This window comes from Oncorhynchus tshawytscha, linkage group LG03 (genome assembly GCF_018296145.1).
Source record: "Oncorhynchus tshawytscha isolate Ot180627B linkage group LG03, Otsh_v2.0, whole genome shotgun sequence".
Taxonomy (NCBI): domain Eukaryota; kingdom Metazoa; phylum Chordata; class Actinopteri; order Salmoniformes; family Salmonidae; genus Oncorhynchus; species Oncorhynchus tshawytscha.
This window is the reverse complement of record NC_056431.1, coordinates 50,346,881-50,367,706: the sequence shown is the minus strand read 5'-3', so window position 1 is coordinate 50,367,706 and position 20,826 is coordinate 50,346,881. Positions and strand designations below refer to the sequence as shown.

General features: G+C 41.1%; 2 protein-coding genes across 5 annotated transcripts in view; one reads left to right on the top strand and one right to left on the bottom strand.

The window, feature by feature from the left end:
- The first annotated feature begins 144 nt into the window (after positions 1 to 144).
- Positions 145 to 13,148, top strand: LOC112238152 (MOB-like protein phocein). Of its 3 annotated transcripts, XM_024406750.2 has the most exons (8): positions 145 to 468; positions 3,272 to 3,427; positions 10,142 to 10,204; positions 10,480 to 10,580; positions 10,775 to 10,904; positions 11,005 to 11,084; positions 11,165 to 11,276; positions 11,898 to 13,148. In XM_024406750.2, exons 1-8 carry the CDS (start codon positions 466 to 468, stop codon positions 12,027 to 12,029), a joined length of 777 nt encoding a protein of 258 aa, XP_024262518.1. In that variant the 5' UTR covers positions 145 to 465; the 3' UTR covers positions 12,030 to 13,148. The 3 variants fall into 3 exon arrangements, with proteins under 3 accessions (XP_024262518.1, XP_024262513.1, XP_024262508.1); XM_024406740.2 differs by lacking the exons at positions 145 to 468; positions 3,272 to 3,427 and adding an exon at positions 4,334 to 4,457; XM_024406745.2 differs by lacking the exons at positions 10,142 to 10,204; positions 10,480 to 10,580; positions 10,775 to 10,904; ... (1 more) ...; positions 11,165 to 11,276; positions 11,898 to 13,148 and adding exons at positions 3,610 to 3,699; positions 3,833 to 4,040 and having other exon boundaries at positions 177 to 468.
- A 191-nt stretch (positions 13,149 to 13,339) lies between these two features.
- Positions 13,340 to 20,826, bottom strand: part of LOC112238122 (raftlin-2) — a 28,192-nt gene continuing 20,705 nt past the window's right edge. Inside the window, exons 5-8 of one of the 2 annotated variants that reach the window (XM_024406714.2) lie at positions 18,016 to 18,122; positions 17,573 to 17,676; positions 17,382 to 17,475; positions 13,340 to 15,200 (exon numbers count right to left, since the gene is read on the bottom strand). In XM_024406714.2, the coding sequence (XP_024262482.1) occupies positions 14,991 to 15,200; positions 17,382 to 17,475; positions 17,573 to 17,676; positions 18,016 to 18,122 (515 nt within the window). In that variant the 3' untranslated portion in view covers positions 13,340 to 14,990. The remainder of the gene's footprint in view (positions 15,201 to 17,381; positions 17,476 to 17,572; positions 17,677 to 18,015; positions 18,123 to 20,826) is intronic. The other variant, XM_024406721.2, reaches the window with a different exon arrangement.

Below are 20,826 nucleotides of genomic sequence, written 5' to 3'. Positions count from 1 at the left end.
TATGTCAAATGATTGTGACATTTATTCACTTTGTTTTAGGAAAAGTATTTATTTTGTGTGTTTAACTTGTCAATAAAACTGCATGTTTCACTGATATGCTCATTCCAGGGCCCCATGTTCCAGAACTTTCTCATGCGCCATTGGAGAGAAAGGGGGGGTTCAAAGTTGACACCTTGTGCAACATTGCTGCAAACTGCAATCACATGAGAACACATGAAACATAAATTATAATTTCTTCACAACTGTCCTGGCGAGTTCCTTCTATATGTACACCTGCCTTTTGTATTCTGTGGGGGTAACGGAATATTTTGGAACTGAAACTCTCCAGGAACTGTAAAGTAAGGACGTTTGAAGACACGCATGCGTGAACCATTTCTTGATATTTCCTCACGTGGGGACTCGTTCAGTGTGTCAAATCCACGCTCAAAGAAGTCGGTGCTCAACATTACAAGGTCTCTCACATAAATGGTAAGACATTCTTTATCAAAAACACATAGCTAGAATATAATTTAGGATGCCAAGTTTGTCACTAGCAGAGTTAGCATTCCGAGTTTCCTATTGCATTAGCTAACCTATGCTTTGATTTCTCGCAGGCAAGGTCAGGCATGACCAAGAATACAGGAGGACTTTATCATATTAGCTAGCTACGGTTACTGTGTAAAGGCGTGTCATATAGTGACCTATGCGATCTGCAATGCATTGTCCCACACTTCTGATTGTACGATAGCTAAATTAGCGAGCTCGAGATTACTTGCTATTTTGCGCCATCAATCTCAAAAACTCGTGCTGGCAATTATCTCTCTCTCTATATATATATATATATATATATATATATATATATATATATATATATATATATATATATACACTTGCCAGCACGAGTTTCACAATTGGCACTGTAGTTGATGGGTACTAGTGAACTATGAAGAACGAATAAAGTGATGAGTAGAAGCATTTGCTGTTGCAATCTAAATTGATATGTGCACAAGTGTGGTATTTTATTTGACCTATTGTATGTTCTAGTTTATTTCACTGTCTGCCCTTGCACAACGAAAAAGGGAATTACCGGCTATCAACCAGTTCCGGGTAACGCAGAAGCCCTGACCCCATGTTCAACAGCGTCACAGCATTTTATTTGTCCATACATTTTGCCGCACTAGATTGCACAATTCTGTTTGGGAATATTGCACAGTATTCTAAAGATGTTAGAATGGGATCTGAAACCCCGGTCACTGAAGAACAGACCTCAAATTATTTGTTTTTGTTCAATGTTATCTCTTGACGTCTGGGTCCTTGAGCCTACTAAACCCCACAAAGCCTTGCCCAGGTTTCACTGTTTGTCTACACCTGTTTAGGAAGAATGTGACACAAATAAAGTTTGATAGATTTTTGGGCCCAAGTGGGGGTGTGTGCGCACACTCCCTGACCTGTTCTGGAATTTAGTCTAACATCAAAGCCATGATTAGTATAGAAGTTTATCTGTGGGTCAGGGTTGGAGAGCCCTGCCCAGGAGTCAACAGCCTAGAACCACAAACCCTCCTCTGTCTCACCGACAACCTTCATTCAAGGTCAAAGATGCATCTGTTACCAGACAGGCAGCTGGTGTTGCAAATCTTCAAAATGTTGACTCCTAAACTCCTTGCATTATGCAGGCCACAGAGAGAATCCATACCCTTTTTATTTTTTTGTAGTTTTAGCTTAAAGATTGTGGTACATCAAATATCTAACAATTGCTTGCTTTAAGCCAGGGTTTCCCAAACTCGGTCCTCGGAACCCCAAAGGGTGTACGTTTTGGTTTTTGCCCTAGCACTACACAGCTGATTCAAATAATCATCTAGCTTTGATCATTTTAATTAGCTGTGTAGTGTTAGGGTAAAACCCCAGATGTGCGCCCCTTTGGGAAATGCTGCTTTACATCTTTTCAATAGTGAATACTAACGGTGTCTTTGTTGCCTTTGGCAGGCTCTACTTGCAAATTGCCTGGACACTGCTAGTAGTCAAGGGCAGTGACAAACCCTCTACTTGTAACTGTACAGGAAATAATTTGTGAGGAAGGTTCCACTAATTATTTTTCTATGGCAAAAATGTGAGGTGTATGTCGCCACCCACTGTACGGGTTAGTATACTCGTATTGTTCCCAAATAAAAGCCAAAGAAACAAATCAATGTACTCCTTTAGTCATTCAAACGTCAACTCTGATCCCTTCAGACTCTGGGGCTTGAGAAGGAAGAGCATCTTTGCACAGTATTCCTTGCAATGTTTCGGCCGTGAAGTCCTGGAGACCCAATAACCTTTCAGCTGCAAATACAATTATGGCCAGTTCATTTGGGCAGGACAATTAATCACATATACAATAAAATCCACCTTCACGATCAGCATATCAGTTTCCCTAAAACTGTTGAACGACACAGAATCTCCACAGCCTGTCGGGCATCCACCATATTGTCAACTTCACTCACTCCAACTATTTTGCATAGAGTACCACTAACCTGTAGTAGGTTTATGTATACCTTTAGTGACTCTTGTGTTCCGTGTGCAAGCTCATTTGGATACATTCAGCTAAAAGATATGTTAATTTAGATCCCAAAGTGCCCTTTTTTTTAGTAGCGCTTAAATGGTAGTAGGCCTAACCTTAAATGAAAGTCTCTTTCACAGATGTGATTCATTTCGGACGTTCACAAAAAATAGCCTTTCAATAAGAGCAACTACAATTACCAAGCCAGGAACTCTTGGAATCCACCTTAAGGTTTTGAATGGTGTACACTGGGGCGCTAGAGTGGCACAGCAGTTTAAGGCACTGCATCTCAGTGCAAGAGGTGTCACTATAGTACCTGGTTCGAATCCAGGCTCTCTCACATCTGACCATGTTTGGGAGTCCCATAGGGCAGCTTACAATTGGCCCAGCGTTGGCCAGAGTAGGCCGTCATTGTCAATAAGAGCAAATTCTTAACTGACTTGCCTAGTTAAATAAACAGTCCCCCACAAAATTGTCCTTATTTTCAGCAGATGATGGCAGGTGGTTAAAACACATCTCCTTTTGGCTATTGAAGGGGCCCCTCGTGCATTTGTATTACTTAAGCCTTTTTCAGTTCACACAATGGATCAAACTCTAGCTGGTGGCAATTTGAGGGTATAACAATTGGAATGTCAAGCACTCACTGAAGAAGAGTCCAACACTTCTCAACCTCAGATGAGCTATGTAGATTAAATCCGTTTCAATGTTTTGTTGTACGTTGTCTCCGTCATAAAACCGTTCTCATACATCTTTTAGGCTTTCAGGAAATTCCTTCCCATGTTTGACCGGGTGCTGGTGGAGCGTCTGGCTGCGGAGACTATGTCAAAGGGGGGCATCATGTTGCCAGAGAAGGCCCAAGGCAAGGTTCTGCAGGCCACAGTGGTGGCAGTGGGACCAGGCTCCACAAACCAGGTAATTTACTTCGATCTTACTCTCTGGCTAAACAGTAGCTTGTGTATGATTTGTGTAACTAACTGGAGTCTGTCTACAATTGTGGCTTACAGTCTGTCTGAGTTGTCTAACTGGCTTATCAGATTTCACAATTCCCAGATCCAATATAGCAATCCTTTTTTTTTTCTACTGATCTCATTCAGAAAGGGAAGCTGACACCCATGAGTGTCAAAGTTGGAGAGACGGTCCTTCTGCCAGAGTATGGAGGAACTAAAGTAGACCTGGAAGACAAGGCATGTCTAGAACTGTTTGACTTTATTGTTATTAGATGTATGATAAGTGATCATTTGAAATGATGTCCTACTACTGTATTCATTAGTTTGTGTATTGATTGTCTATTTTAATTTATCTCCATTTGTCTTTCAGGAATACTTCCTGTTCCGTGATGCTGACATCCTTGGCAAATATGTAGAGTAAAATCTGTTTCACTGTAAAACATCCCTGTAACCCCCATCCATCCTATTAGAGAAGATTGTTGCCTTGTTCATGTCTTAGTTTTTAAAAAATATGTTATTCAATTGTAAATAATTCTGATCATGTTTTGTTACAATAATAAAGTGGACTATTGAATCTGGATGTGTATCTCCTGAGCAGATGTATGAAAAGAGGATTTGAGATGTATTTTATGTGCAAGTGGGGACTGTTCAGGCTGAGGAGTGCGTTTCACAGGCCCCCACCTGCAACACTCTGAATAAGACAAGTTGAATATACATATACAGAATCAGATCTGCATAACGTTTTGGTAAAAGGTCCTTCCACCCCTGCATACACTCGTATTCTTCAAATACTATGATTCACACATACGTACGCAAATGTGCAGTGTCAGTGATATCTCTGGAGGAATGACAACCATTTGGTAGCTCACTACTCCCAGTTCTTGTTATCCGTCACACAAGCTTGTGCATCATTTGCATCCGGGCATTCTGTCGAGATGGTCATGGCGGAGGGTACTGCAGTTCTGAGGAGGAATAGGCCTGGAACCAAGGCGAAGGTATGTTTCTAGAAATCTGAATACGATTGCATTTGGTGAAGAGGCCATCGGTGATCATAGTGGCCTTACCTCAACCGTGAATTTAATTTCGGTGATGGCTTCTGAAAAACACAGGAAGGGTCGGGGCTGCAAGCCAGTAACGGTAGTAGCTTGCTAACTTGGCTTGCTAAAAATGTTGCACAGCAGACATTTCGACACTTGTCTAGCTAGATAGTTGGCAAACTAGATTAAAATCCCAATATGAATACTATCAGAGAACCACTTTTGATAGCTAGCAAGTAACTAATTAATTGATGCTAGCTAACGTAGTTGCTAGAAGATGCGGACCCTACTGTTACACTTGTTTACGACTGAGCTGCACTGGGGTAGGAACGCAATCATGGGTATATTAACCTCTAACCACACCATGGAACTGGTGCAAGATATGGGTGAGGAAACGTACCTCAATGCAGGGATGGGATAGGGATATCCCACTGTACTCAATTGTACACGTATCCACACTGATACATCGAGAAGAATACTGCTAGTTTTAATGGAAAACTGCCCTTTTTGTTCTCATGCTAGCTAGCAGTAACCACTGCAGACATTTTGGAATTTCAGTGCCAGACAATCTCCATTGTTCAACACAAAGTGCTGTTATGGAAGTAACCATTCTGCTGGCTTGGCAGTTTTGAAAGGGAAGTTTAAAGGTAAAGTAATCAATAGTAAGGCTCATCATTCTGGAAGATGGTTAATTTTAGTTATAGATGTGAATGGTCTTTTTATTTTGGGAAGCTACAAAAATCATTTATGCTACAAATAACAGTTCAAAAACCTATTTCAAGATTTTTAGCAGGAAATCCATCTACTTTTAGATATATTTGTGGATGCCAGACTGAATTTTGGAGGGGATTGGAATTCTATTGGGGATCCTCAATGGGATTGCTTACCTCCTGAGCTACAAGAATGAATAATCCCTCCAAATTGAATTTATGTTTGGGATTTGATGGTTTTGAGATCTATATATATATAAAACAATATACATTGTGTTGCAAAGATATGTCCAAGCAATCAAGAATCGATTTTTGTTTAATATCCAGAGTAGATGTCTCTATTGAAACCTCTTCTCATGGACCATAAAGCCATTTTTCATTCAATCAACCTCGCAGCATCTACAGATGGACAGAAAAATAACAATTACCAGAAATTTAACAAAACACTTCCGGCTGATGAACAGTTAAAGACTGCAGCTAAATCTATTAGAACTGAATGCTAGAATAAGGCAACCATTTTGAAGTTATATGGTGCATACTGGGAAACCAGAAGGTTGACCATTCAAAGAGGAAAGGTGGTTGCTAAGACCAAAAGTCTATAATCAAAGATATTGTTACCATCTATGGACAAGAGGACTTGAGTCATCAAGATGAGCACATTATTAAAACATAATATATGAGGACAAAGCTTACGGATTCTGGACTTCCTGACGGGATGCCTCCAGGTGGTAAAGGGTAGGCAACAACACATCTGGCACGCTGATCCTCAACCCTGGGGCCCCTCAGGGGTGCGTACTTAGTCCCCTTCTATACTCCCTGTTCACCCATGACTGAGTGGTCAAGCACGACTCCAACACCGTCCTTAAGTTTGCTGACTGACGACAAAACAGTGGTAGGCATGATAACTGACAACCATGAGACAGCCTATAGGGAGGAGATCAGAGACCTGGCAGTGTGATGCCAGGACAACAAACTCTCTCAATGTGAGCAAGACAAAGGAGCTGATCGTGGACTACAGGAAAAGGAGGGTCGAACAGGCCCCCATTAACATCGACGGGACTGAAGTGGATCGGGTCGAGAGTTTCAAGTTCCTTGGTGTCCACATCACCAACAAACTATCATGGTCCAAACAAACCAAGACAGTTGTGAAGAGGGCACGACAACTCCTTTTCCCCCTCAGGAGACTGAAAAGATTTGTCATGGGTCCCCAGATCCTCAAAAAGTTCTACAGCTGCACCATCGAGAGCATCCGGACCGTTTGCATTACTGCCTGGTATGACATCTGCTCGGCATCTGACCGTAAGGCGCTACAGAGGGTAGGCGGTGGTGTCAGAGGAAGGTCCAAGTCATAGACTGTTCCCTGCTAATGCACGGCAAGCGGTACTGGAGCGCCAAGTCTAGGACCAAAAGGTTCCTTAACAGCTTCTACCTCCAAGCCATAAGACTGCTGAACAACTAAACTAATCAAATGGCCACCCGGACTATTTACATTGTTTTTACACTGCTGCTACTCGCTGTTTATTATTTATGCATCGTCACTTTACAAATGACCTCGATTAACCTGTACCGTTGCTCATTGACTCTACCGGTACCCACGGTATATATCCTCATTGTTATGTACATTTCTTGTTAACTTTGAATTATTCGATTTTAAAAACTTTTGTTGATTTAGTAAATATTTTATTAACTCTATTTCTTGAACTGCGTTTTTGGTTAATGGCGTGTAAGTAAGAATTTCACGGTAAGGTCTACTACACCTGTTGTATTCAGCGCATGTGACAAATACAATTTGATTTGAGATCAAGAACAAAGTGGATGGAAGAAGGTGAGAAAAACACTAAATATATTTTTTACTTGGAAAAAATAAATGCTGAACTCTCCTTGGTTAAACTGAACATTAATGGACATACATCAGAAATCCAAAGGAAATGGCTTGCTTTGTTACATAGTTCTATGGTAAATTATATACTAAAAGGGATAATGTTGGCGATATAACCTCTTTTCTGTCCTCCATAAAAGAGAATGCTTTGTGTATTGATGTGGAGTTCAAAATAATGTGTGACCAAAATATATCTTTGGAAGAGATTAAGAAAGACATCATCTGGTAATTAAGGTCAAACCAGTGAATTTTTTATAAAGTATTTCAAGATGACATTTGTGATTTTTAAAATTTGTATTCATAGAAGCTATTGAAATGGGGAAGTTACTTTCTTTGATGTCTCAAGGTTTAATCTCTTTACCAAAGCCTAATAAAGATGCTTTAATATTAGAACACTGGAGGCCTATAACTTTAAATAAATATGTCAAATTGTTAACTGTTATCTTTGCAGAAAGATTAAAGATGTCTTGAAACAATTACTGATGATTGTCAATCTGGATTTATGAGAGGGAGGCACATTCGTAATAATATTCTTTGGTTTTAGATTTGATAGATTAAAGTAACCTTTCAAATTACGACCGTTTTATTTGTCAATCCCCCAAAAATATATTTCTATTTTTTTTGTAAAGCATTCGATACAGCAGAGTATAGTTTTATGTTTGAAACACTGGATTTCTTTAGATTTGGCAATTACTTTAAACAAGTCATTCAGACATGGATGCAATAGCTCAATTAAATGACCTAATGGGGGGGGGGGGATGGAACGGGATAGAACAGAATCTATAAAAAGCTGTGTTTGAATGTATTTTCTTCTATCTTGTTTGACTTTTAAATAAAATAGAACATTTTGCATTAAAGTATCAATCTAATGATTTGGCTGATATTGCCTGTATTCCCATAAAATGTTACTACATACCTGGGCATCAAGATATGTAAAAACCAAACAAAGGGCTAATTAAAGTTTTACTCCCATCACTGAGAATGTTGAGGTTTGATGCTTGGTTGTTAAATGGTCACATATTGCTGTCAAAAACTGAAGAAATATCGAGACTGCAATGGCTGCAATGGCATTGGATGTTCCCCACGCAACAAGTAAAGAAGTAGACTTGAAACTTTTACATTTTGTTTGGAGGAATAAACCACATTATTTAAAAAAGAGTGTATTGTGTAATACTCTAGATCTGGGTGGTTTAAATGTGCTTGATTTTGGTACATCAGATATTATCTTTAAGACTAGGTGGATCAAGAATTACATCCAATTTGCAGATAGGATTTGGAATATTATTCCAAATCTTGTTTTTGAAAAGGTTGGTGGCATTGAATTTTTCCAAAAATGTAACTGAGCTTATTGAAATTCCCCTTAAATTATCCAATTTCCATAAGCAGGTGTTACTATTCTGGTTAATTGTATATAAACGTAACTTTTCCCCTAATAGATGTTTGATTTGGAATAACAAAGACATAAAATATAATAATACATAATTTTTCTATAGATGGTTTGAGAACGGTATTTTGTTACTGACACAATTATTTATTGAAATGGACAAATGTATAGTTATGTAGAGTTTTTTAATAGATATGTAATTCCAGTGATGGTGAAGGACTATGCCATTGTTTTTAATGCAATACATACAGGCCTTAAGACTTTTACAGGGAATTATGCTATTGAGAGGAATGTGGAATTCAGTTTCAGCGTCCTATTAGATGGCGTATGCATCAATGATAAAAAGTGGTAGAATTTCAATCTTCTTGATGGAGCAGGGTGGATACATGTACAATTTGGAGTACAGCGGCACATCCCATTCCAGCATTGAGGTACATTTTCCGACCCATATCTCGCGCCAGCTCCATGGTGTCTTAATGTAACAATGATTGAGTTCCAATCCCAGTGCAGCTCAATGTAAACAAGCGTAGCGGCAGGGTCGTTATCTTTTGGCAAGCTTAATTTAGTAGCCAACCTAGTTTACATTTGGTATTGATAACGTTCATCTACACGGAACAAAAATATAAAAGAAACAAGTAAAGTGTTTCATGAGCTGAAATATAAAATCCCAGAAATGTTCCATACCCACAAAAAGCTTATTTCTCAAAAATGTTATTTACATATGTGTTTACATACCCGTTAGTAAGCATTCTCTTTTGCCAAGATAATCCACCCTCCTGACAGGTGTGGCATATCAAGAAGCTGATTAAACAGCATGATAATTACACAAGCCCCCCCTTGTGCTGGGGAAAATAAAAGGTCACTTAAAATATGCAGTGTTGTCACACAACACAATGCCACAGATGTCTCAAGTTTTGAGGGAGCATGCAATTGGCATGCACCTGCAGGAATGTCTACCAGAGCTGTAATGTTCGTTTCTCTACCATAAACGTCATTTTAGAGAATTTGGCAGGGTCCAACTGGTCTCACAACCACAGGACCTCCATATCTCGCTTCTTCACCTGTGGGATCATCTGAGGGAGGGAGGGAGGGAGGGGGGGGGGGTGGAGGAGGAGTATTTCTGTATGTAATAAAACCCTTTTGTGGGGAAAAATAATTCTGATTGGCTGGGCCTGGCTCCCCAGTGGGTGGGCCCATGCCGTCCCAGGCCTACCCATGGCTGCACTCCTGCCCGGTCATGTGAAGTCCATAGATTAGGGCTTAGGGACTGATTTCCTTATATGAACAGTAACTCAGTAAAATCTTTGAAATTGTTGTATAGTTTTGTTCAGTATAGCTAAGTAATTTGGGGCACTTTACAAGTATAAGGTCAACACAAGTAATGACTTTTTGATAGTTAGCTGATGCTAAATATTTTTGCTAGTTAATTACAGCGCTGAAGTCTACAGTTCATCAACAGTTAACTAGCTAGCAAGCTATGTCAAAATAGCTGACAGTTACCAGTTAGCTAATGTTAGCTAGCATGTCAACCAATACAGTGTTTGCTAGCTAATGTAAACAATGCTGTCTATGGCTAGATGGTGTGAAGGCTGAGAGGTGACATGTTTGTCCATTGAGCACATACAGTGAATATGATTAACGTTATCCCTTTGTCCCTCTCTCACTGCAGGATTTCTACAATTGGCCGGATGAATCCTTTGAGGAGATGGACAGCACTCTGGCTGTACAACAGGTTTGGTTGAGTTAGTCAGTGGGGAATGACTGAGGAGTCCATTTTGAGCTTCAAATTAGCTTCAAGTGTCATGATTGCAGAATGCTGTTTGTAGCTGTCAAGCCTGACATTGACGAGCTGTGCCTTATTTTAACATGGCTGCTGCCCTATAAACCTACAAAGCATCTTATCTAGTGTGATCATTGTCATCCATGTCAGAACCTTAGTCTGTTAACAAGGATGCTAGCAGAATCCGGATGTTTGACTAACCTCAGTGGTACCCGGTCCATGTTCAGTACATTCAGCAGAACATCCGGTCAGACTGCTCTAACATCGATAAGATCCTGGAGCCTCCAGAGGGACAGGACGAGGGAGTGTGGAAGTACGAGCACCTCAGGTACACTGTGTTCCTTCACTTGACTTACCAGACGTATTACTTTGACCCTATACCAACTACACACTTGACTGATTAGACTCTCTACACTGAGTGTGTCTACCAAATCAATTAGAGTAAATGATTTTGGTCTTGTCTCACTCATCTTTTTCCTTATCCCCATTCCCCCACCCACCCCTTCTTTCTCTCTGTTATAGGCAATTCTGTCTGGAGCTGAATGGACTAGCTGTGAAACTGCAGAGTGAGTGCCACCCAGACACCTGCACGCAGATGACTGCCACAGAGCAGTGGATCTTCCTATGTGCTGCACACAAAACCCCCAAAGAGGTGAGTGTTACTAAAATCAGAATTTAATTCACTCAGGGTTTTATTTTTCAATTTAGCCTGCCATGGCACAGGATGCAATTGCCTGTGTGTTTGTGTCCAGTGTCCTGCCATTGACTACACCAGGCACACGCTGGACGGAGCTGCCTGCCTTCTCAACAGCAACAAGTATTTCCCCAGCCGGTGAGCGCACACACACACACACACTATGTAAAGCAATACTTTGGTTTCCTACTCATACACTTTCAATCTTCTCTCCCCAGTGTGAGCATCAAGGAGTCCTCTGTAGCCAAGCTGGGCTCTGTGTGTCGCCGTATCTATAGGATATTCTCTCATGCCTATTTCCACCATCGCCAGATATTCGACAAGTATGAGGTAAGTGGTAGTTGGAAGTTCCCACTTCCCAAATAGACCTGGATTTTGGCTCCTCGTTCTTATTGAAACTGATAGAATAGTGTCACAGGGACACAAACTGCTTTCTTCTGCTTGTTTAAATTAGAAAATGTAAAGCTCATATCCACAAGTGTATATTAGGTTGAAGAGGAAATTGAGAAGAATCAGGTCAGTTATTGTGCTTTTTTTCTGCCAGATGAGTTATGTTCCATTTTGTGGTTGTATCAAATTCAGTCAACAGGTGGCGCTTCAGACCAGGTTTCCCAAAAGCATCTTAAGGCTACGTTTGTTAGAATTAGTCTTAAAATGCTTTGGGAAACCATGCCAAGGTCTGTAGGGAAGTACTGATATGTGGTTATTACCAGAACTGGGCAGATGATTAGCTTCACTTCATGGTCCACTGATCCCGGCTCAGTAGTCAATGTAATGACCCCATGCAGACCAAAGCTATAATGGCACTACAGTCTATAAACTAGTGAATCAGACACTGCTTTTCTTGAGTCACCTCTATGTCTAGAGGGTACGTGCTATGGGTTGTTTCTGGACAGAGCCTAACTCAGCCTAATTCTCTTGTTTGTTTCCCTTCTATGTCCCTCCCTGCAGAATGAGACGTTCCTGTGCCATCGGTTCACACGCTTCGTGATGAAGTACAACCTGATGTCCAAGGACAACCTCATCGTTCCTATCCTGGAGGAGGAGGTCCAGAACGCTTCAGCCGGGGAGAGCGAGGCCTGAGAGGAGAGCTGCACACAGGAGACCAGACGTGTATTCAAATACTGCTTGATTGAGCTTGCCTGTTACAATGGAACCAAGAGAAGTCCCACATGTGCAAACCCCACCCATCTGGCACTCTAAAGCAAATGCTCAAAGTATTTGAAAGATTTCAGATAGTATTTGAACCAATGATTTTTATATACACTAGACTGACAGGGGGCGCTGTTTTGAAGCCACCGCGCCTCCCAACTTGGCACCATTGTAAAACAAATGTCTACAATTGTTTTTGACACATTTACTCTATTACAGACAGCTACATGCATAATTCGTAATTGTGTGAGCTAAAAGTAAAAAAAATGTAATTTTAAACATCCTTAAAAGTACTAATGTTACTGGCCCCGCTACAACGACAATACTTAAATATATGTAATTTTGTCCTTGAAACATTCAAGTGGAATTCCTATGGACTGCCAATATGGCCGACCGGTGGCTCCAAAGCCTCTCATTAGCCAATGCATAGCATCAGCAATCCAGAGTTTATATACATCATTGATTTGAACCCAGGTCTGAAACAGCTACACACTACAGACAGGCTCTCACTACTTGCTTTAACATTTTAAGCACCTGGATTTGCTCAACCTACATAAAACCATTATGTGTTCATGAAAAGGCACACTCATGGGCTCCCTGTATATAACCTCTGCTCTCCCATGTCCCCCTCCATCTTGTTTTCCTGGTGCTTTACATTCTCTCTGTTGCCTTTGTTCTCTCTCGCTGAATTGTAAATGGACCCCTTGCCACTCCTGTAGATCTGAGAGGATTGGTGGGTAAATGCAGACATTTCCATGCAGCCCATTGGAAGGCAAGATGAAGCTATGACTATAATGCTTCTGTATCCAATCTGCTCAAATGTACAGGTGTGTGTAGGGTTTAGAGGCTATGGATCCATTTGTGGTTCAGAATCTCTGCTTTTGTTGCTCTGAGTACATACCTCCGTCACCATTTACCCTCCCCCTCGACATTAAGTTATTTTGTGAGGAGTCTTGTCTATCTGCCCCACTTTTTAATTTTCCTTTTTTAATGAACTGAATTTTGTTACATTTTCATGATGTCTGTTAATAAAAAAAGACTGTTACCCAATGTGCTTGTTGACTTTTTGAAATGTCCCTTTGTATAAATTGGCCCCATCTGTCATTTGCCACTTCATTTCTAAGGTGTACGCCTCAACACCTTGATGAAGGTTAAGGTGGCAGATGTGAATGTGGGGCCAAGCGCTTTAAAAGTAAATCGGTCAGTATTTCTTAAGCAGAGAATACAACTGCACGCAGAGGAACAAGAAAGGGAAATTCACTTTTTAATTAGATAAAACACCAATGACAACAAATTACAATTTCTCCAAAATGAAAACACTGCAACAGGTAGATAATACTGATTTGTTTCGCCATCCCCAAAAAAGGGAGCTAATTCAAAAACTTGTAGTCTGTGCATCTCTAGTAATACTTCCTGTTAACATTACGATATGTACAGCAGCATGATGTTTTCTTATACAACAAGCCCTTGCTTGTTTCCCTTCACATGATCAAACATTTCAAAAGAGTCAACTGTCACTATCTCCTGAAGAAACTAGGGCTTTTGTCTCAAGATTTGAGGAGAGGAATCTACATCATCACTGAGCAGAATGAAACAATTGAGGCCTGAACCAGTGCCATGTGGCTATGATGAAACAACTACCAGCCATTTCCAATGACAGAATAGGTGCAGGAACAGAATATCTACTGATCCGATGCCAACTGGTAAAATTGTTATAAAATACTTAAGAAATATACACTAATGATGACATCATGAACAGATTAGTGAACAATAGATGTTTAGCACCAATCAGACTGTCTGAATACAATGGCTCTAATGTACTGTATGTGTACATCTCAAAAAAGGTTTGAAATATTGTTCAATCGTTCCTACTTACCCAGGCACCCCTGTGGCTTGGCAGTCCTCTATCTCTCTCTGTGTGTGTGTGTGTGTGTGTGTGTGTGTGTGTATATATATATATATATATATATATAAAAACACATCTGAACTCACCCAAGAAATGAATGTACAAACAAGCTTCCCCAGGCCTGAACTCAAACACCCAGAGTTAAACACAACCATCACAGAAAGAGAGAGGGCTGTTTGTAATATGGCTGTACTCACCGCCAGGCTCATAGACAAGTCTGACCTGGATATTGTCAGTACCGCCAACACAGCGAACGTGTCTATTTGTCCACCTGATAAATGTTTACATCCTGCTGGGTGTGTTTATGGGAAAGGAGAGGAGGGAGAGGAGCTGGTGGCAGGATGTAGATATGCTGTGTCTCTGAACCGTGTCACCTTGAGCCTGAGCAGACGTGATGTCACGTCAGAACGAGGAGAGTTGTATTGAATTGGATTGAATAGAGGTGTTGGCAGTTCTAAAGGGGAGGGTGGATGAGCGGGTGAGGAGGTTTTCCAAAACAGGAACAATGTCTGAAACGTGAGCAGTGACTGAAGAACAAAAACATTGGGACACATCTGTCCAACAGGTGTGTTGTGGGTCACAGGGAGATTAGTCCAGAGGTCTGCCTGTGCACAGAGAGGTTCTTCCTGGTGTGTCCTGTGCTTCCTGCTTTGTGCTGGTGACAGTTGTGTGAATGTGTGTGTCTGTGTTCTCATCACATGAAAAGGTGCAGCGTGAACAATGTGATCTTTTTGAATCATGACTAATAAGTGTATGTGTGGAAGAATGTGGGTATGAGTAAATGTTTCTCAATGTCAGTGAACACAGACTGCTTAGATTTCCCAACAAAATTTTTAAAAAAGGAAATAACACCACCTCAAAATGGTGCGTATGGCTTCATAATAAAATACATTAAAAAGTGCCACGTTTTGCTTTCTAATCTATGATCTTCTTGGTTAGGGAAGAGATTAGAGGGATAGATATTATCTGTGTGTTAATCTCAGGGTTCACATGCATGTGACCTCTGCCGCCCCGTCGTCCTGCTCGAAGCCTCCCTCCTCCAGGTGGGACAGGGCGCTGGGGTACCCCCCTCCGAAGACGGGGAACCCCCCGATACCCCCCGCGGTGGGGGACAGCTCCTCAGTGGGGTGTGTTCGGGGGCTGCCCACACCACGACTCACAGAATGAGTGGCCACGTCCCTCTGCATGGACCCCGCCTGGGAGAGGACAAAGAGGTGAGGAAGAGTCTAGCATGCAGTGTTGACTTTGGCAGCTATTTTAGATTTAGTTTTAGTCTTAAAATATTTTTTAGTCTTAGTCACATTTTTGTCATTTTATCATTTGTTAGCTTTAGTTATTATCAAATGACTGGACAATGTTGTCACATAGTAGTCAGTGCATCTTTTTCTATTAAATAATGAATATTTAGGTTACCGCTAACTTCCATCATGTGCACATTCAGACAGCCATATCCAACTACTACTATCCCCTCATATACCTTAGCTGGCTTCATTGATATTGTGGCAGATTGTAACCAATGACAGCCATAATTAACCTTATAGGCTATAAAGACTTGGCTACAGGTTAGACCATTTACAGCTCTGATTATTTACAGCTCTGATTTTCTCCACATCATAACAGTCAAGGGGGGGTAAATAAATTGTAGCTTTCCAAAAATGGCGGAAATATTACTGTACACCTAATATTCAACAAATACAATTTGTTTTTCCCCATTGGAAAAAAAACGACCACAACTAGCATTTGTAGACCACGGCGTGAGATCGGCAACACAGATAAATAAATAACAGTGCACATGAGAAAATATAGAGCTTCTGATGTGATCAAAGCAACAACCACAAAAAGCCTACATGAAAGAGAGTAAACATGATTGTTTCTAGTTGATATCAGTTACAAGCCAAGTGTCCTGGCTTCGCAAGTTCAAAAGATTGATGAGTGTGACCGCCTGGGAGCTTTGTGGGAGAGCCAGGCAGATCAGCTCAATCAGACCGTGCAACTGAAAGATGTTAATTCTGCCAATGAGAGGATTGCATGAAATATTCTTCATGCATGCATGTTTAGGATTGGACAAAACTATGGAAGCCCATTCCCACCGATAATTAAGAGTAAATAAATAGGCCAATGCTATCTCAAAATATCTTGGGGCCCAGAGTTTTTCCAAATCTGGTTGACTAACCCAGTGGTTCTCAAACCTGTCCTCGTGGACCCCATGTCCGGTTCATGCATTTGATCTTTCCCAGAACCAGCACACCTGATTCAACTTGTCAACTAATCATCAAGCCCTTGAGTCGGTGAATCAGGTGAACTCGTTCTGGAATAAAACAAAATTGTGAAACATCTGGGGATCCCCGAGGGGAGGTTTGAGGACCACTGGACTAACCTAATCAGGTAAAATTTCAGACCCTAGTTGGAGGGTATGACATAGCAATAAATCAACTAGAAAACATGTTTATATGATGGAACCAGATATTTTATAAATCAGGTCATGTGGTTAAAAATAAATAAATAGACAACTGCGATTGGACAATAGAACTAACAGGGCTGAGTTTGCTTTATGCAGTGTTGCATTGTGTAGGCCTTTGCATCTGTAATTAAAAGGTTACTCACACAGTATGTCATCACTATTGTGTCGATTGATAAATTCCAGTCAATTCTGGAATGATAAGGTCTAGGTAGCCTAGCCACCCGAAGTTTGAATATAAACCAAATTTGATCACATTTGACGAAACGAATGAGGAAACAAATGAGGAAACATATCCTATATGTATGTTCTATTACCTCAAAACTTGGAGTTAGTATCTCGAAACTGAGATAGTATCAACATTTTTGAGTGTCGGAAATGGGCTCTTACAAAACAGATGAAAAGGAGTTTAATGTCAAATTAAATGTCCATTGGGCTCCCAAGTGGCACAGCGGTCTAAGGCACTGCACCCCAGTGCTAGAGGCGTCACTACAGACCCTAGTTCAATTCCAGGCGGTATCACAACCGGCCATGATTGAGAGTCCCATTTGTAGTCAGGAAAAATAGGATTTTAAATTTTTGTTTTATTGTTGATGAAAATGTACACTGCTACCATGTACCTGTGATGATTTCAAATGTTCTATGCAATAATACCAAATGTTTTGCAGATAGTCAGGGATGTCATCAAAATCCTGCCTGAATATCCAATTAAAACAACTAACATCATATCGAATGCAGCACCGATGTGTGTCATTGCTAGTGCTAACGTAATACAATTCATTGATTAGTATGATAATGCCAAAATCTCACTCTGATTTCATCTTTATCTTATAACAAAAACCCACAAGGGGCAGTATTGTCCCAAAAATAGCAACTTTCCTGGTGTAGTATTTTGTGCTAACTGAAGCCAAGCCCTCACCTGGTTCCTCTGTGGTACTGAAGACGTCTTGACTGGTCTCTGTAGGAAAACCACCTGCTTGGTGGCCAGATTACCATCACTGGAGACACACAATCTATATATTAGAAAGGAAAATCCTCATACAAGGCCTGATGACCCGGTCTACAAAATGGACCAATTTGTTCCAGCAAAACATCAATGATGTGTGTTACCTGTCATGGCGGATGATAGGTGTGGGCAGGACACAGGTGAGCAGCCAGCCAAACTCAGCCAGTGTGTGAAGGAGTGGCCCGTAATCTGTCTTCACATCAGAACCCTGTACAACACAGCAATGATGTCACACACTGGACACAGACAATTGTTGCATGTTTTCTACACTTTGTTTATCCATCTTGTAGTATTACGATTAGGGTTGTTGGCACACAAACACACTCCTGAGACACATTATGTTGCTCGCAAGTGAATGTCATTCACCACAACTAGTTGTTTGAGCTGTGTTTACTTGGACACACACAGAGACGTAACTGTAATGCTAATCTCTCCCCCAACAGGATCTTCCCCAGAGAATATCTACCTACTGCAACACATTCACCTGTCCTCACTGGCTGAACCACACACACACACAGGTAATACGTAACACACACGGCTCTCTGACCTCGATGACGGTCCACTGCTCCACTACGATGGTGTCGTTGGCAGGAGGGGCAGTGCTTCTCTCCTCATAGACAAACAACCCCTCTAGAGACCTGGGCACGGGCTCACCTGAGACAACACACACAGATAATCAATCAACATACAATGCATATCTACCAGAAAACACACACTCAAACACTATGAGTTACACAAATGCAAATCAGTAGACAGATGTTCATCAGCAGATACCTTTACTGTAGCGGCTGAAGTGCATTGTGAACAATGCTCTACATGTGGCAGTGAATTCCAGATAGTACAGAAAGGACACTACCGGTCAAACGTTTTAGAACACCTACTCATTCAAGGGTTTTTCTTTATTTTTACTATTTTCTACAATGTAGAATAATAGTGGAGACAAACTATGGAATCATGTCATAACATAACAAATACTTATTTTCCACCATAATTTGCAAATAAATTCATTAAAAATCCTACAATGTGATTTTCTGGATTTTTTTCCTCATTTTTTCTGTCATAGTTGAAGTGTACCTATGATGAAAATTACAGGCCTCATCTTTTTAAGTGGGAGAACTTGCACAATTGGTGGCTGACTAAATACTTTTTTGCCCCACTGTATATAACCCCTAGTATTTATTGTCTATACACACACTAGGTAAGACCTGAGCGGACCACCCCCTGTATTTTGGTTAGCGCACCAGGTGATGCTAAAAGATTAGGTAAGTAGTGGGTAGGCAGGTAAGGTAGGAGAGGGGGCTCTTTAACTTTTACTTTCTTTGGTTCCGTCCAGACCCTTTTCCCCAAATTACCATGTGAAGGAATAAATAAATTCCCAGTAAACAGTACATGTTCTGCCTTTGTCATCCTTACCCACACCTACAGTCCCATTCATCTTTCACTCAACGGGGAGTTGAGTTGTAGCAGGGTGTTGCGTTCCCTCTTCCTAGAGGCTTACGTAACATGACCTTATGATCACTTGGCTACACAGCCGATGCCCCCCCCTCCCCAGACTATTTCAATAACACGGTACCTAATTTTGTTTACCTGTCAGCCCCAGCCTCAAACTCCGATCCTGTACGTACCTAACTGACCTGCTCTGCCCATTCATCGCCATTTACCCGTTGTCTTAGCTCTCCTGATCAACACCTGTAATTGCGTTATGCCTCTCTCTAATGTCAATATGCCTTGTCTACTGCTGTCTTGGCTAGTTCTTATTGTTTTATTTCACTGTAGAGCCACCAGTCCCGCTCAAAATGCCTTAGATAACTCTTTTGTCCAACACCACACACATGCAGAGGGTTTAACTGGTGCCTCCAGAGACGAAACCTCTCTCATCGTCACTCAATGTCTAGGTTTACCTCCACTGTACTCACATCCTACCATACCCTTGTATGAACATTATGCCTTGAATCTATTCTACCACGCCAAGAAATCTGCTCCTTTTATTCTTTGTCCCCAACGCACTAGACGACCAGTTCTTATAGCCTTTAGCCGTATTCTTATCCTACTCCTCCTCTGGTGATGTAGCGGTTAACCCAGGCCCTGTTGCCCCCAGCACCACTCCTATTCCCAGGGTGCTCTCATTTGTTGACTTCTGTAACCGTAAAAGCCTTGGTTTCATGCATGTTAACATCAGAATCCCCCTCCCTAAGTTTGTTTTATTCACTGCTTTACCATACTCTGCCAATCCTGATGTCCTAGCTGTGCCTGAATCCTGGCTTAGGAAGGCCACCCAAAATTCTGAAATTTCCATCCCCAACTACAACATTTTCTGCCAAGATAGAACAGCCAAAGGGGTTGGAGTTGCAATCTACTAAAGATATAGCCTGCAGAGTTCTGTCATGTTATCCAGGTCTGTGCACAAACAGATCGAGCTTCTACTTTTAAAAATCCACCTTTCCAGAAATAAGTCTCTCACTGTTGCCGCTTGTTACAGGCCCCCTCAGCCACCAGCTGTGCCCTGGACACCATATGTGAATTAATTGCCCCCCATTTATCTTCAGAATTTGTACTGTTAGGTGACCTAAACTGGGATATGCTTAACACCCCGGCCGTCCAACAATCTAAGCTAGATGCCCTCAATCTCACACAAATGATCAAGGAACCTTCCAGGTACAACCCTAAATCTGTAAATATGGGCACCCTCATTATATATCATCCTGACCAGTTTCAGTGATTTTGCAATTCGTTCCAGTCATTGGCAGCAGAGAACTGGAAGGAAAGGTGGCCAAACGAGGAGTTGGCTTTGGGGATGACCAGTGAAATATACCTGAAACTGGAGTCTTATATCTCCCCTCACTGTAATATAAGCAACAGCTGTCAGAACAGCTTACCAATCATTGCACCTGTACACAGCCTCTGTTAATAGCCCACCCAACTACCTTATCCACATATTCTTTTGCTCCGATGCACCCCAGTATCTCTACTTGCACATTGTCATCTGCACATCTATCACTCCAGTGTTTAATTGCTAAATTGTAATTATTTCGCCACTATGGCCTATTTATTGCCTTACCTCCCTAATCTTACTATATTTGCACACACTGTATATAGATGTTTCTATTGTGTTATTGACTGTATGTTTGTTTATCCCATGTGTAACTCTGTGGTGTTTGTCGCACTGCTTTGCTTTATCTTGGCCAGGTCGCAGTTGTAAATGAGAACTTGTTCTCAACTGGCCTAACTGGATAAATAAAGGTGAAATAAAAAATAAATAAACTGTTCAGAGGAGACTGTGTGAATCAGGCCTTCATGGTCGAATTGCTGCAAAGAAACCACTATTAAAGAACACCAATAATAAGAAGAGACTTTCTTG